Below are 17,457 nucleotides of genomic sequence, written 5' to 3'. Positions count from 1 at the left end.
CTGAGAGGTTTACCTTTGTGAATGGAGAAATGAAGCTAGTTATGCAAACCAGGCCAGCATCTGCAAACAACCTCGCGACTTCGGCAACACGGCGGATGTTTTCTTCTCGGTCATCAGCAGAGAAACCAAGGTTTTTGTTGAGACCATGACGGATGTTGTCCCCATCAAGGGAATAGCAAGGGATGCCGTGAGACATAAGGTACTCCTCAAGCGCAAACCCAATGGTTGTCTTGCCAGCACCGGAAAGTCCTGTTAATCATAGGTAGCTTATAAAAGCTGTGATTTTTCATGTAAAGCGAAGAATCCCTCAAATTCACAAATATGTCATAAAATACATTTCAAAACCCACAGAACTTAATTCATTTAAGAAACATTTTAATTCCTTTATAACCAAGTTATCTAATTTATCAGAAAAACATGTGTGTGTTTGTATGTGAGGCTGTTTATTCTAACTGCTCAGGGAAAAGATGTCTACAGTGGAGTATTGACTAAAAGAACACCTTCTGCAATGCTTTTTTCAGTCCATTTTGGCTTCAAATAGAGAGAAGAGCTGTAGCTGGGGGAATGTGAACCAGGGAACCACTACGGTCAAAGAGGGGCTGAATATTCAAATATTTGGCAAAAGTTTTCCCCAAATTTAACAGTTTAGTTTTGTATTCAAATTCTTGATGAGCCACAGACTCACTGGCCCAGTTGGCATGTAATGTTAAACCAAACAAACCATGGCCTAGCATAAACAAGCAAATATGCAGGTTCCCAGTAAAAAGACTGTGACCACTTTACTACTACTGCTGGCCTGCTGCCACCATGTTGTTGTGAGCTGAGTCAGACAAACCACAAACTGTACCAAGGTTTGTTCTACGACTTGCCACTCATGGTTTGTCTGGGGGAAATAAACCCCAAGCTCAGGTTCAGGCATAATGCTAAGCCAAACCATGGCTTAGCTCACGGTAGCATGATAGCAGCAGGACCAGAGGAAGAGGAAAGTAGCCACAATCTTCTCAGTGGGAGCCCACGTTTGCTCATTTGCATTGCTCACTTAGGGTTACATGCAAACTGGGTCACTGAATAAGGACCCAGGGCTCTCAGGCCCAGTTCAGTTCAAGAATAAGCAACGGTGAACCTCAGGCTTACATGCTTCCCCCTCTCCCCCCCCTTTGTGCACAAGTGGAAAAAACTAGAAATTTCCACTTAGTTTTGAATAAAGGTTATGATTAAGTTATGTCTGAACTCAAACCAGCATAAAACCATGGTTTCAGATACTAGTTTGTTATCTAACCAAAGTTAAAATAAACCAGTTTCCCAAATTGGTAAATTGCAGCTCATTAAAAACTGAAAGTAGTCTTCAGTCTCCTTCCCTCCTGTGCAAACAAGGAAGGGGCAGAAAAATAACGCAAAACCATAATGTCTGAATCGGGAGTGTCAGCTTAAGCTCATCTATTAAATAGGAACAATAGGGACCTCAAATGGTTGCAATGCAATTATAGTATTCAGGCATAGCAATCTCTTATTGCTATATAAAAGAGCCTTGGCCTTGTGTGCACTCCCTTCCTTTCTCTTCCTTCAGCATAAAAACTGAGAAGGGAATTGGAAGTTTCTTCTTCCATTTTCAATTTACCACAATTCAGCATTATGTTTGACTGTGGTAAATCTTCGTTATGGTTTACTGAAAATAAGGAAGCTTAATTAAGTATGGTATGAAGTTGACTTATTTCAGTAAACCATAGTTAAGACTAACCACAGTTTCTCCAGGATTAGACATAACCCTATATTTGGGATTAGTTAACAACAGAAGTGAAAGCTTTCAATCTATTTGCAGCTGTGTCAGAACTCACTAAGCTTGTTCATTTAACAATAAATCATGATTTTCAATCATTGTTGTACTAGAAGTACAATATAAAATATGAGCTTTTATATTTAAAATATAACATATTTTAAAGCAAGTCTGGAATATTTTGGCTTGAGGACTTCAATAACCCTAGGCCAAACCTCCAGGGACTGCATAGCAGCAGTGGTTCCACATGCACACTCTCACATGTATGCATACATGCCACACACACTACACAATATACACACAGCCCCCTCCCCTCAGCTGGTCCATGTAGATCAGCTGACATGCAGGGGTCATCACCTCATCAGATTACCCACTCATCAGATGAGCCATGCCACGGGCAATATTGGTGGGTGGGTGGGGCAGGGGCAAAAATAAATGCTTGGGAAGCCAGACTCAGGCCATGGAGCAGTGGTTCACCACCCCATGCCTTAAAGTATTTTAGAACTTATATCTCTTGGTCAAGCTGAACTGAATAGTCAATAATGGACCCAAGAATATATTTATATATTTGTTATATATTTGTGGGGTTTTTCTGTAAATTTAATAGAAAGAAATAACTTTTTCCATGTGTCAATTGGTTGAGTTAATCAGGATGACAATACCTGTTAGCCACACTGTACAGCCTCGAAATCCACCTCTCGATCCCACAACTTGTCCTCTCTTACTCCTGCTAACGTGATGAGCTTGGTATACCACATTGGTTGACCTGTGGAGATTCTAAGAATACAAAAAGAAAGGAAAATTTGAAATGAAGCCATTTTGCTTTGATTGACAATACCAAAAAAGCAGACAAACTCCAACTTGAGTATATAATAAACCTAAAACAAGAATGTGCATTGATTCACACACAAAGGCTGAGAGACAGTGACTGGCCGAAGTCACCCAGTGAGCTTCATGACTGTGTGGGGATTTGAACCCTGGTCTCCCAAGTCCTAGTCCAACACTCTAACCGCTATGACACACTGGCTCTCACTAAACAGGCATAGAGGGCCTTTAAAAAAAAAGTACAGTGCTGCAAAGAACACTCACAAGCTAATATTACCCCTTGACCAGTTCATTTAGAGTTGCCTATAGTTATCCATATTGGTAATCCAACAATAAAGGGATGAGGTTAGGCTGAAATTTGGGCCCCAGATGGTTGCAGGGATTGGACAAGCCAAATGAGCATATTTGTCCCTGTGGGTGGACAAAAGTTCCATGAATGCAGAGAGAAACAAAAGAGGCCTGATGGATATCTTTTATCACTATTAGGTAATATTTATAATGTTTTTACCACATGGTGCAGTCCACACCTCATTTCCTTAGCGTCCCTCAACAGAGTTCCATTTTCAAGTTTTGATGCAATAACATAAAGTTAACATCTGGTTAAAGAAGCAGAAAGCTCCCTGCAAAGTTCTGCACAACGTTTACCTACCACAAGGCACACTGTCCTCTGTAAATTGAAAGAGAGATAATAGTAAACAACAGACAGTCAAAGTTATCAAACAATGGGGAAAACACATTATTTTCCTTCCATGGAAAACATCATCCTCTTCTAAAAAGATATCTCGTACAAAACCATGCACACTGAAGCATGAGTTTTAGCTTCCAATCATTTCCAGTATTTTTTTAGAGATATAAAGTATGTAACAACAAAAAGTAATTAAGATGGGTCTCATTAACTTTCAGCTCTCTCAAGTGACTGTTGGAACAGACCCCCTGTACTAGCGGAAAGTACTTCTGCACATACGAAGTGGGGCACTTTATTTTTATCGATCCCCCCTATTTATTGCAGCCCTCTGTGCCATATCCCATAAAGTTTTGGCAAGTCCCTCAATCCTCCGGAGCAGCTTGGGGCGGGTGACACAGGGAGCTGCAGGAAGAATCAGTGAAAAACAGGTGCCCAGTCTTGCACAAGCAGAAGTGCTTTCTGCTAACTCAAAGTCACAATTGGATAACCCCCATTATCTCATTATGTCTTAAAACAATCCTGGAAGTGAACATTCCTATATTTTGATTCCCACAGTACAGAATCAGTAACTGAGGCTCAGAGACAGAGGGCTTGTTTACATGAGACCCAAGATCCACATTAAAAATGCTGCTTTTTCCATCGCGACTGATTTTGACAGTTCACATACTTCCGCCCTCGCTACAAATAAATTCGCTGTTTTTCTTTGTAGCATTCACACGCATTGCTATCAGCATTTCCCTGTTGCCGTGCCCACACATTGGCATGTTAACTGCGGAGGCGGGGAAGGGGTAGTGTTTCCCTAAACGAAGTAGTAGGCGCTTGAAAGAAAGGGAATCGCTCCCACCCATGGCTGTTAGGCTGTCCCTGTGCGAGATTGGTGTGCCTTTGGCACCCTGGGACAAGCCTCAGCATGCGTTCTGGGAAACATAAAAAACCCCAAACAATTATCTTTAGAGAGACATTAAAATCAGCTACTAAAGGAAGCATTGACTGTTTAATATTATCGCTCTCCGTGAGTGGAGCAGATGCCGGGATGAGACACCAAGGCAGCTCCCCTTTCCCCTGTGCTTTTGGGCACTTATAAATTACCCCAGCAGCGCCTTTGCCAGCCTCCTCTCGCCGTGGCTGCAAAAAGGGTGCATACATCAGCCCGAGGAGGGTGGAAGATCCAGCTTTGGGGGGGAGCAGTGGGATGCTACCAGGCAGAAGAGGCCCTCCACACACACACTGTCTCTCTCTCTCTCTCTCTCTCTCTCTCTCTCTCTCTCTCGCACACACACATGCTAGACGTAAACAACAGTGCCAAAACCACAGCTCCGAGGAAGGAATTTTACGAGCTCCAGCCCTGCTACCCTCGGGGAGTTGTTGGTGTCACTGCAGAAGAGAGAGAATGAAAGGGTGAGGAATGTGATTTTGTATAAAGGAGCGGAGGAGGAAATGTATTGGAGGGGAAGCGGGAGTAAACGGGAGAAAGGAAGGCAAGAGCAACCAGAAGTTGCTTCATCAACCGCAGGAAACAAAATGACACCCAGAGACAGTTAAAGGGGCGGGAAAAAGGGAGGATCTAATGGCGAACAAACTGCGCAGCCAGAAAAGGCGCTTAAAAGGTAATACACGGTAGAAGCAGGTGCAGATTTTAAAAGCAAATTTGGGTTTTTGTCGCATCCATTTAATCCAGAGTTAAAGGCAAAAGCAGTAGAATGCACACGCGTTGGCTAAAATGTCAAGTAAACGGTCCAAATTAAAAGGATCTGCAAGAAGCACCAGATGCTGATTTTTCTGGCATGTAAACAGGCCCAGAGGCTTATCAGTGAGTAGAGATTTGAACTCTGCAGCTCACACTCTATAAATCCACTATACCAGCTCAACAATTTCATAAAATTCAAACATTTCTTATAATGCCTGAGTACCTGAATAAGAAGCTGGTCTTAAAACATTCCAGAAATTCTTAAGATTTGTTTAACTCTGCACACTAGTGGAATTCTTTAGCTTGTAAGAAATTCCAGAATAAGCTCAACCTCAATTTTGACCTATTCTTTCTTCATGTTTTAGCTGAATCATTCTTAAAGAGACAAAACTCCCTGGCAACTGTGTTTTGTGCAGAAGGAATCCACACCCTCATTAATTCCTCCAAATAAATCCTCTGGTGTTTCAATATGCATACATTTGCTATTCTTGCTATCAGGCATGCAGAGAGCATATGCTAACACTATGAAACTTTTTTTTAAAAAACTAGATGGGTTGAAATGGGGTTACACAAGGTCTGACTGTTCATCAAGACATATTGCCTTAATCATAAACATTTTAAAAACTTTGATAAAAAACAACTCGAGTACTGCCAAAAAATTATCACCAGAACTCTAAAAACAAAAACAGACTTTTGAGAAAGAGTCCTAGAACAGATTCCAAGTCTAAATCATAAACGCAATTTTACTGTGTTTATGCTACAAATTATAACCAGAAAATATCTGCTCTACTAGGGGCAAAATATTTCGTAAAACTTGACAGCCTAGAGAGCTTAACCAAAATCTATTTTTTTAAAAAAAATCACTCACATTTATAGATCTTAATGCAAATGTCTGCCATAGAAACTCACATATTTACAATGCTGTTGAAGTCTTGAGTCTTCAGACACAGAGACAAAAAGCAGTTGGTATTGCACAGTACATTGGCATTCCAGATGAAACAAACAACTAATCTAGGAAGTATGAGGAAGCTTTCAGACGACAAACTACCCACTCACTCCCTGGGCTTCAAACCAGTGCTGCTAATATATAGAAGAGTGAAGTGGCAGGGCCTGCAGACACCTTAGAAAACCATCATGTTTCAATGGTAAAACTCCCCAAAATAACTTGCAACACCCTCATCTTCAATAGCTACTATAACATCTTACAGTGATATAGTGATTTCTTCCAAAGTAATTGTCCCAGAGTGTAATATATCATATAGTTTCTCCTCTTTGTCACATTCCAGCATTCACACACCATCATAACCAAGAAATGGATGCTGGGCCATTGAGCTGAATCACAAGCCCCAGCAGGGCTAGGACTGCAGCCAGGGGACATCCAGAGAAGGACCGAGATGGAGCAAAGGTGCATAGGAAGCTGCCTTATACTGAGCCAGACCTTGGTCCATCTCACTCAGTACTGCCTACACTCACTGGCAACAGCTCTCCAGAGTTTCAGGCAGGGAGTCTCTCCCAGCCCTACCTGGAGATACCAGGAATTGGCCTTGAGAACTTCTGCATGCAAGGCAGATGCTCTACCATGGAGCCATGACCCTTCCCCGGTAGCTGCAATCAGAAAGACTGTTCTTAGAGGAAAAGGGGAAACCTCCTTCCCTTCAAAACTGGCTGCTGTTGTTCCTTACATAGCACCAGCAGCTATGTATGTCATAAAAGGCAGAGTGGAGATTTAGAGCTGCCCCAGACATCATTTGTATTGTGCATTCATGAAGATTTGAGTTGATGATGGTATTGGGGTGGTTGTAGTTAATCCTGCTTTCAATACTGTTCGTCCCTGCAAAAGTTCCAGGGCAGACATACTGCTTTGTTTCCAATCAGTGCATGCTCTGTAACTTCCTGCTGAAATCCTTTTTGATACCACAAATGTTCCAGTTTATTTTTTGTCCCACTTGTGTTGCCTTATGGTGCTCTCCCAGATGGCAATAATGCAACAACACTGGGGAGGCATCACAGAAAAACTAATAAAGCGGAATGATGTGTGGGCAGTCCAGTATAAATTTACCATTAATGCATTAAGAACATAAGAAGAGCCTACTGGATCAGACCAATGGCTCATCTCATCCAGCATCCTGTTCTCACAGTGGCCAGCCAGCTACACATGGGAAACCCTCAAGTGGGCCCTGAGTGCGGACTTCCGGGAAGGGTGACTTCGCTTGTGCCTGCTTTTGAGACGGGCTCCCGCCGCAGAAGAAGCTTATTCAGATATAAATCAGTCAGAACATTTTTTTTTTTGACTGATGAAATTTCTCCCGGGCAGGGAGAAACGTAGAGATCAACCTCAAAAGCCTGTTTTTGTTGGGAGGACTGGATTTCATTAATTTATGAGAAAAGGTCCAGCCAGCAATGCCGGACGGACTTCCGAACAAGGTCTATCTGATTAATGCGACACGTTTATCTTTTCTTCAAAGAGAAAACGGACTAACAGGCAAACACCCTTCTTTCTATTATTTTTCTTACTTGGTTTAAATTGTTGCAGCAAAAGGAGATTTGTCAGATTGATCGGCTTTGAAGTACTTCTGGGTGAGCTATAACTCTTCTCTGTTATTCACGAAATTAACAGCTTATCTCTGTTTCTGTTGCAAAAAGCTGTCCTGGAAGTGCATTCTAAAGATATAAACAGAAGAGGGATTTCTATTCCGAGGAACATTATATTGTCTGGGACTATTCTCTTTTTGGTCTATTTTATTTTGACGAATCTGCTTCTTCACAACGCCACTAACTGTTTCGATGCTGGGAACTAAATTTGTTTTGTATTCTTGAACATAGAGAGATAAGGCAGGCTGCTCTGTTTATACTGTGATGTCATCAAGCCTGGAATATTAACCCAATTGTTGCTGAAATAAGAAGTGGTTCTTCTTTATTTTTGTTTTGTTTTGTTTTCGTGGTTTTAAAAATGGCAATCAAGAAAGTGGCTGAGAATCTGGAAGTAATTATGTTTCAGAAAATAATGGATGAGATTGAGATAACGAAACAAACCCTGCGACAGGGCAGTAAGGAGCTGAAAATTGAACTGAGCAAAATGACGCAGGAGCTTAAAGAGATAGGGGATCCTGTGAGAGAGGAGAATGAGATCAGAGATGAGAAAAGAAAAAATAAAGGGAAGATACAAGCCCTGGAGATTGGAACAAATGTGGAATTGGAAAAAGATCTGGAGTTTATGGATATTAGAAATAAAATCTACTGTTTGGAATTTAACGTTATCTCTGAAGAAATTAATGAAGATATTAGAGATAAAGTTATCAATGGCTTGGATAATTTTCTGGACTGGAATGACGTGATGGAGCTTGATATAGAGAAAATCTATGGAATTAACTGCAGCCATGTGACAATGGAAAAACTCTCAAGAGATGAGCCAGTGCATTTTGTAAAAAAGAAGAACAGAGATATGACTTTACAACAATATTTCAGCAACTTATTCAGAATCGATGGCAAGAAAATATTTGGGATAGAGGAAATTCCCATCAGACTCTTATTATATGACTATGGCTATGACAGCAAGATTATTATGGAATACTGATAATGGAAGATTGGACACTGAAATTACTGGACTTAATAGGACTATTGAAGATGGAAGATGGAATTAATATGGATAATGGAATAATGGCTATTGAAATTATTGGACCTAACAGATTTTGATGAGATGGATTAATCGATATGTTTATTTGGACTATGGTTATGACAATAAGATTATTATTATTATTAACGAGATGGATTAATCGACATGTTTATTTGGAGAAAAATTGATAGATATATTTCTTAAAGAATTGAAACCTCTCTTTGACTTTTTGTGGAAAGAATAAAGTAATGTTTATGAGATTTGATGATTAATTAAGATAACTACTGGAGGAAAGTGATTTTATAATATAATTTAAGAGACAGGATTGTTATATATTGTAGACCTATAACTGATCTGCGACAAATGGGAAGTCAACATTTTATTTTTTTGTTTAATCATTTTTGTTTTGTTTTGTTTTGTTTTCTGTCTTTGAATTTTTTATGATTTTGTTTTGTTTGTTTTATGAAAGTTTGAATAAAAATTATTGTAAAAAAAAAAAAAAGTGGGCCCTGAGTGCAAAGAGCACTCTCTCCTCCTACAGTTTCCAACTACTGGTATTTGGAAGCATATGACCTCTGCCTCTACAGGCTTAGCAAAGCCATCATGGCTAGTAGCCACTGATAGCCTTTTCCTCTATGAACTTGTCTAATCCCCTTTTAAATCCATCCAAGTTAGTGGCCATCCCTGCCTCTTGTGGGAGTAAATTCCAGCATTTAACTATGCACTGTGTGAAGATGTACTTTCTTTTGTCTGTCCTGACTCTTCCAACATTCAGTTTCACTGGATGTCCACGAGTTCTAGTGTTATGAGAGAGGGCGAAAAACTATTCTCTGTACATTTTCTCAATGCCGTGCATAATTGTATACACTTCTATCACGTCACCTCTTACTCTAAATTACTTTTTCCCTAAATTAAAAAGCCCCAGTTGCTACAACCTTTCCTCATAAGAGGGTCACTCCATCCCCTTGATCATTGTGGATTCCTTTTTCTGATCCTTTTCCAGTTCTAAAATATCTTTTTTGAAGCGAGTTGGCCAGAAAGTTACACAGTATTCCAATGGCAGCCACACCACAGATTTATACAATGGCATTATGATATTGGCACTTTTATTTTCAATACCTTTCCTAATGATCGTTAGTATGGAATTTGCCTTTTTCACAGCTGCTGCACACTGGGTTGACATCTTCATTGAGCTATCTACTATGACCTCTATGTCTCACTCCTGGTCAGTCACCACCAGTTCAGACCCCATGAGTGTATCTGTGGAACTCAGATTTTTTTTTGCTCCAATAAGCATAACTTTACACTTGTTTACACTGAATTGCATTTGCTATTTTACTGCCCAGTCATTCAGTTTGAAGAGGTCCTTTTGGCCAACTCACTGCTCACCACAAACTCTAGATCATTTATGAACAAGTTAAAAAGCACAGGTCCCACTACCAATCCTTGGGGGACTCCACTTTCTACAGCTTTACTTGGTGACTAGTATGTTTACAACCTAGGTTAGTGAGACAGGACTTACCCTTGCAGAAGCCATGCTGGTTCTGCTTCAGCACTATTATTGATTCAGTTACTAGCTGCAGAATACACCTGAGAGGGGGAAAACCCGTATGGAGGGGCCCTTAGCCACCACATCAGCATTGTTTCTGTATATCTATCGTTAAAAATTCTTTTTAGACATTCAATAAGCTTCAGATAATAATCAGGGAAGGGCCAGCAAGCATAACCACTCTTCCCAATACACACATAAAAGAGGATAAATGTTCAAACATTTAAAAAAGACTGCAGAAAGAAAAGTGATTTCTTCCTTTCCCAAGGGTTGGGAAGAAAACAATGATTGTAAAGAACATGGAGGTGAATTTATTTAAGGGTCAGCAACTGGGGACTCTTGGACCAAATCTGCCCTCCCAAGAGGTAAAACTTGGCCTCTCGGGTGCCAGTCTAGACCCAGAAATCATGGGAAATTAGTGTTATTTGTGGCAACTCAACATGCTGGCAGGCCCCTTTAGGGAGCCAATAGAACTGAGGAGATGGCCTATGACAATCAGTTTTTAAGTGGCCCTCCAAGAAAGCTTGCTGACGATCAGGGATTTAGATTAAAAGGAATCCTTAACAAAGACAAATTTAAAACAGAGCAGTTCATTACTGTTGAAAGCCACTTACAGTTATATACCTTCTACCTTTTGAGGTTTTCAGGGAAATGACGAAAAGACATCTACAGGAAATGTTTTAGATACAGGGCATCCTGCCTCAGAATAGGACCCTGGACAAGGTGTTCCTTTAGGAACTCTAGAATTTATGCATATGCTGTCCTCATTCATTCCTGCCTTAACATGGGTAGCACATATTTGAAAGGTGTATGACTGAGTCCAGCATTACTCCTCAACGTCTCGAACACCAAAAGGCCTCCTTGTTGTCTAAAAAGGAGCAACCTGACATGGTGGCACAAAATCCCCTGCATAAATAGTCACTGATTCAGTGGGTTACTCACCAGTGCCAGTGCAGTTGCTGTTCCAGGGTCTCATTTTTCATTCAGTGCTCTTTGAGCAAATTGAGGGAAACCACTTTTGCCCGCTGGTACAATCTTAGTACTTTATTCTTGTTAATTTTGGCACTGCTACCCCAGTCTTTCCCCTCTACCAAGCATGTAACACAGAATGTTTTTAAGGAGAGCCACAGAGACAACCTAGTTACCTCAAACAAGCAGTCATTCAGCTTGGAGACAGACAGACAGACTGAAATGCCAAGATCTCTGAACTGACAGATATTTTCCTCCTGAACTGCTAGCTGAACAATACTCCAGATTTTAAGAAACAAGCTTTCACATGTATCATTTAATGTGAAATGTAGCACATAAAGTCCATTTTAATACACCTAGATCTTTCCGTCTGTGGTACTGCAAACATTGTTACAATAAAGTATAATCAGAAGCAATTTAGCATCTATTTATATGGATGTTTATATCTCACTGTGTTTATGTTCAGACAAGTAATTCTTCATACTTCAGGGGCCATCTACGGAATACATCATCCATCAAGAGGAAAGAAAGGAATCACAAAGTTGTGACAATGTGGATATTTAATACTGGTTTGGTTAAAGCACAGCAAAAGTAAGACAAGGGGAAAGTGGTGGTTTCAAAAAATGTGACAAAATGTGACATATTTCATGGACAGTCTTCTAAAAACAGAGAAAAACAATCCATTTCAGTCAAATAGTTAATTCACACTGTTTTTTGTTCATTTATAGAATTAGTCTGCAGCTGTGAGTCAGCAGTTTCATGAACAAAGTTTTGCAGACAAACATGATCATAAAATATAACCTTTTCCCCTTCTATCATAAAGAAAGTAAGGAAGTAAATTACACTTGTTGGACTGTAAAATTTACAAGTGGAAATTTTTCAAGAGATTATTAGCTAATGCACTAGAGCAGGGGTAGTCAACATGGTGGACTCCAGATGTTATTGGACAACTCCCATTAATCGTAGCCAACATGACCAATAGTCAGAGATTATGGGAGTTGTAGACTAACATCATCTGGAAGGGATCATGCTGGCTACTCCTAGGCTATAGAATTCAGTGAAGCCATGCTACACTGGAAGAATGGCAGATGTGATGCCATCATGACATATATTCTGGTTTGATGGCTGAACAGGGCAGAGTCATGGGAAGAGCACACACTAAATCCCAATATCCCTTCAATCCATGGTCACAGCCCCATCGATGTCACAACTGTACACTAGCCCCAGACCTAAAGCAAGACATTTTCCTCCCATTAAAGTCAACAGCTATTTGCAGTTGACTGCCCTGCCCACATCACCAGGGCACAGCATAGGATTTGGTGTAACTCAGCACCCAATCTTGCACATCACCAGTATATAAACCCCACACAGCAAAATCATTGCTCTGATGTTATGGGATGCAGCATGGAGCTATATCTCTCTGGCCTACACAGAAGCACTCTGGTGACAGGAACCATGAACAAAGGACACTTCGCACAAAAAGGAAGACCAGAAAACCGCTTGCCTTCAAGGCACACATGTTATTGCTATACTTCTCTGCCTACAACTGTCAACAAGTTCCTCATCTTGAAACTCTGGACACAAACACCCCACACTAAACTCTATCCCACTCCCAACAACTGGGGGTGCTAGTTGCATTCCTTGTCCCAAGGACAGCTGTGTGTGCTCTCTGTTCTGCCCAGGGGGAGCTCTGTGGGTGCTGTATTGCAAAGACTCTCCTTCTTCCCCTTTTGAGTTTAAAAGGAGTGTTTAAAAGGAACGATGGGGTCTTCAGACTCCTGTCTGAAGGGATACCTGGGGGCTGGCAATAGCAGGGTTGTTATGGGCTAATGGAGTATGGGCACTGTGGCATCACTGGCATGTTGTGCATGTGGTGATACAGGGGTGTGTGCTAGGGGGGTCTCCTTATCCCACTGTAAGTTCATTGACTCTCTCCATATGTGAGCAGCAGTGGGTGCCATCACACTGGCATAGTCCCTGATTGGTTGATACTGGCAGTGTTTCCAGGGATGCTGGGAGCAGGCCTATCATTGATGCCATTTTTTGTATTTTCTAGTGATTTTTCCCTTCCCTTAATTGAGCATCCATCGGATATAACAGCTGTTCTGCCAGAAAAGCACCAGCATATCTCTAGTCCCAGCATAACATGAGTATATGTGCACATTGGTAAATTTTCAAGATATGAGAGACAACTGCATATAAATAAGAATTTAAAGAGTATAAGACAAATTTGCCAACCAAAATCTTTGAAGGTTTTTATAACTGAACAAAGAGAGCCAGTTGTAGTGTAGTGGTTAAGGTGTTGGCCTACGACCTGGGAGACCAGGTTACAAATCCCCACATAGCCATGGAGCTTACTGGGTGACCTTGGGCCAGTCACTGCCTCTCAGCCTCAGAGGAAGGCAATGGCGCACATTCAGAGGAAGATCTTCAAACTATCCTAAATGTCTTTGCAGAAACATATGAAAACCTTGGCCTCTCGCTTAACATCAAAAAAACCAAAGAGCTTCATCAGCAAGTGCAAACCAATCCCTCTGTAGCGCCATCAATCCAGCTTAATGGTGCGACACTAGAGAATGTCGATCACTTTTCTTATCTGACATCTGACGCTGAAATTCAGCATCGTCTGAGCTCTGCGAGTGCTGCATTCTCCCGAATGAAGCGTAGAGTGTTTGAGGATCGGGATATTCACAGGGAGATCAAAATGCTTATTTACAAAGCCATTGTACTATCGACCTTACTGTACACCTGTGAAACATGGACCATCTATAAACACCACTCCCAACTTCTTCAAAGATTCTACCAACGCTGCTTCCGGAAAATTCTGCAAATTACTTGGGGAGATAGGCAGACTAATGTTAGCGTATTGGAAGAAGCAAAAACCACCAGTGTTGAAACAATGATCCTCCAACATCAACTTCGCTGGACCGGCCATGTTGTTTGAATGCCTGATCACCATCTTCCAAAGCAGCTACTTTACTCCCAACTTAAGGATGGAAAACAGAATATCAGTGGACAGCAAGAGAGGTTTAAAGATGTTCTCGAAGTTAATCTAAAAACATGTAACATGAGCATCAAGAACTGGGAAGCCTTGGCCCATGAGCATCCCAATTGGAGGTTGGCCATTATCAAAGGTGCTATGGACTTTGAAGAAGCACGAGTACAGGGCAAAAGGGACAAATGAGCTAAGTGGAAGGCACATTAAGCGAATCCTCATTGTGACCATCTTCCATCTGGAAACCTATGTCCTCAGTGTGGGAGGCTGTGTTGATCCAGAATTGGCCTCCACAGTCACTTATGGACCCACTGTTAAAGACCTTATCCTGGAAGACAATCTTACTCGGCCACGAGTGATCGCGAATGAATGAATGAATGAATAAGTCGGAATCAACTTGAGTCTATCATCATCATCACTGAACAAAACATTCTGCTGTATTGTAAAAACAAACAAGCCTACTATTTTCCTCTCAATTTTGAAATAAATTCATTATTTTGAGTCACTTCTGTAAACTGCTGTAATTTGTCAAGAAGAATTGTAAAGTCAGTTTGCCTGAGACGTGGGGACTATTACCTACAAGCTGGACTAGTTTCAGTAAGCCCTGCTAGCCTGAGGGACCAGTGAAAACATTTAAGGTACTAGTTTATGTTACTGCAAAAAACACAAGACAGAGCATGAAAAGTAATACATGATAATATTTCTCATTCTTTTTAAAAAGAGAATTACTACAAAAAAATTAAATTGCACTACTGAAGCTGCTTGGTTCACTTTGTCTGCTTCTGAGAACTACCTTTAATTAATTGAACTCAGGAGTTAAAATGGCAGCTGGCCAATCCTGCCTGCTCATTCTTCTAGCATATGATTCTACTTAGCGCAAGTTCCACAGTCTAGTGAAAAACAAGATCAACTGATTTCAGATCCTAAATTGCGACAATAGGAATCCATTGTTTCCTGAGCAAACTTCTGCTCATGTCACAGGATTTCCCCTTCCTCTACTCCCTCCTGCAGTCCCCCCCAAATGTGCTCTGAAGGGTTGGGGGACCCCAAAGAGCAACTTTGGGAGACTCATGGGGTCTGTAGGGAGAAGGAAAGAAAAGTTAAAAAAAAACAGAGGATATCTTTTTTGAAAAATCACATCTTGTTTCCAAGCTAATAAGCTACTCTACGCCCTTAGGGTCTCTCGACAGAATAATTACTTTCACAGTGCTCTTTCAATGATATTGTCTAGATTTTAAAAAAAAGTTAGGGAAATCAGAGAGAGAGGTGAAAAGGAAGAAAAAAAGCACACAGCATAATTTCCCCCTAAAGCAAAGTGAATGCAAGCTTCTACAAAATGATCATTTGTTTCCAGGGGTTAGTCTGGAAAAAGGGGAATGCACTTGAATGTTCTGTTCTTTCCAAGATCAGTCAGTGCCGGTATCACTCTTTTTATATTATTATTACTCTCTTTATATTAGACACACTTTTCTTCCTTTAAAATACAAACACACATCAACAATAGCCCAACGGCCAAGGTCCCAGTATTGCACAAAATACAACAGCCAAGGCTACCACCAAGGCCATCTCCATGTTTCTGAGAATCCCTATGCACGAAACAAATAAATAAATGGGGCTTAAGTTGGCCATCATGACCAACTTTCCACATCAAGTTCAATGGGACCTAATTGTGACGAACTTGCTCTGGATCCAATTAGTAGCTGGATCTTCACATACTGATTTGGATCTGTGATATTCTGCTTACGTTGGGCACATTTCATATTGCTTGCCATAGGATAAGAAATCAGCCTGTCCTGACTCTGAATATAATACCTCCTTTAGTGGGCTGTTGTACAAGTTTAGACAGGATTTTAAATGTGAAGCTAGGAAGAAGTGGTCCAGGATTAAACCATTGCGCTTCAGGTATATGGCTGGCATTGGCATTTGGAAAGGCAAAGCAGTTGTTCAAGGCCAATGGTGGTTTGAATGGCTCATCACACTGAACCTTAGGCTATGTGCATACTAGTATTTTTTAGCAGCATGACCATTTTGTCTGGATGCAGTTTGAAACACATCTGCACCCAGCTGTACACATCTTTATTTTTTTATTCATTTTTTATCTTATTCTCTGGGTACACACCAGTGGGTGGAGAAGGGTGATGATGACCAAACACTTTTGAAATGAAGACAGCCAACCTCTCCCCCCCTGCCTGCTCCTCTCCCCCTCCTCCCTTGCAGTTACTCACTTTCCTTGTGTCATTTGTGGATGTCCCCCCCCAGTCTCGCTTTTAGGTCAAGGGAGAAGAGCAATGCTCTGTTGCTTTAAAGCTTGTGACTAGATGCTCTCTTCTTATTACTCTAAAGTTTTACAGTTAGAAAGGAAGCAGCTGAGGAGGTGAGATGGTTTTGGAGCCTATGAGGGAAACAGAAGGCAAACAAGAGCCTTCTCAACAGAGAATGTGTGAAGGGAGCCATTGTTCATACACACATATACACACAGAGAAGCCTCCACACTCCCTGGTGTGTGCTGGCAATATACTGGGGGGGGGGCAAGCGCCACCCCTGCTGCTGCTTCTTTTCTCAGGACCCAGAGGTAGCTGGTCACCTCCCACTTTCAGCCAAACAGTTTTGAAGCCTGTGTGAAGCTGGTTTAAAGGGAAAACACATCTGATCTCTAAAATCCCAGATTTGGGAGTAAAAAGGGACAGAGTTTGACTGATGTTGTGTGTCCCGGGATTCACAATACAGAGATGGACTTGTACTGAAACCAGTATAATTGCAAGTGATTATCCAAACTTTCCACTTCTCTCCCAGTTCTCAGAAGACCAGCAAGAAGGAGTGGATTACGGATTGATGAAGTGTCCAAATGATATACTCAGGCACTATATATACTGCAGTAATGGCAGAACAGGTTTAAAGAAAGTTCCCATTGTAACCCACTACCACTAAATTGTGAGAGCCAGTGTGGCATAGTGGTTAGAGTGTTGGACTATGACCTGGGAGACCAGGGTTCAAATCCCTACACAGCCATGAAGCTCACTGGGTGACCTTGGGCCAGTCACTGCCTCTCAGCCTCAGAGGAAGGCAATGGCAAACCACCTCTGAATACTGCTTACCATGAAAACCCTAATGATATGGTCGCCATAAGTCGGAATCGACTTGAAGGCAGTCCATTTTACCACTAAATTGTAGCATGACTTAGCCTGAGAAGAAACAAGCAAGCAAGCAAGCAAGCAAAGATTAATGGAATACAGGGTATTTTTTGAGAAGAGATGGAAGCATACCAGCTTTTTAAACTTTTAGTGGGATGGGCAATAAAAGCAATTCTGTGGGCTATCTAGATCTTGCACATATGTAACAAGGGAAAATGCTTAGGCCCTA

General features: G+C 41.2%; 1 protein-coding gene across 6 annotated transcripts in view; it reads right to left on the bottom strand.

Annotated features, from left to right (window-relative positions):
- Positions 1–17,457, bottom strand: part of PAPSS2 (3'-phosphoadenosine 5'-phosphosulfate synthase 2) — a 67,426-nt gene that overhangs the window by 29,950 nt on the left and 20,019 nt on the right. For all 6 annotated transcript variants that reach the window (XM_061635384.1, XM_061635385.1, XM_061635386.1 and 3 more), the window contains 2 exons: positions 2,437–2,551; positions 14–249 (listed from right to left, as the gene is read on the bottom strand). In XM_061635384.1, the coding sequence (XP_061491368.1) occupies positions 14–249; positions 2,437–2,551 (351 nt within the window). The remainder of the gene's footprint in view (positions 1–13; positions 250–2,436; positions 2,552–17,457) is intronic.

The sequence above is a fragment of the Rhineura floridana genome, chromosome 7, assembly GCF_030035675.1.
Source record: "Rhineura floridana isolate rRhiFlo1 chromosome 7, rRhiFlo1.hap2, whole genome shotgun sequence".
Lineage (NCBI taxonomy): Eukaryota > Metazoa > Chordata > Lepidosauria > Squamata > Rhineuridae > Rhineura > Rhineura floridana.
The sequence above is the reverse complement of the archived record's forward strand: the minus strand, read 5'-3'. Positions and strand labels throughout refer to the sequence as shown.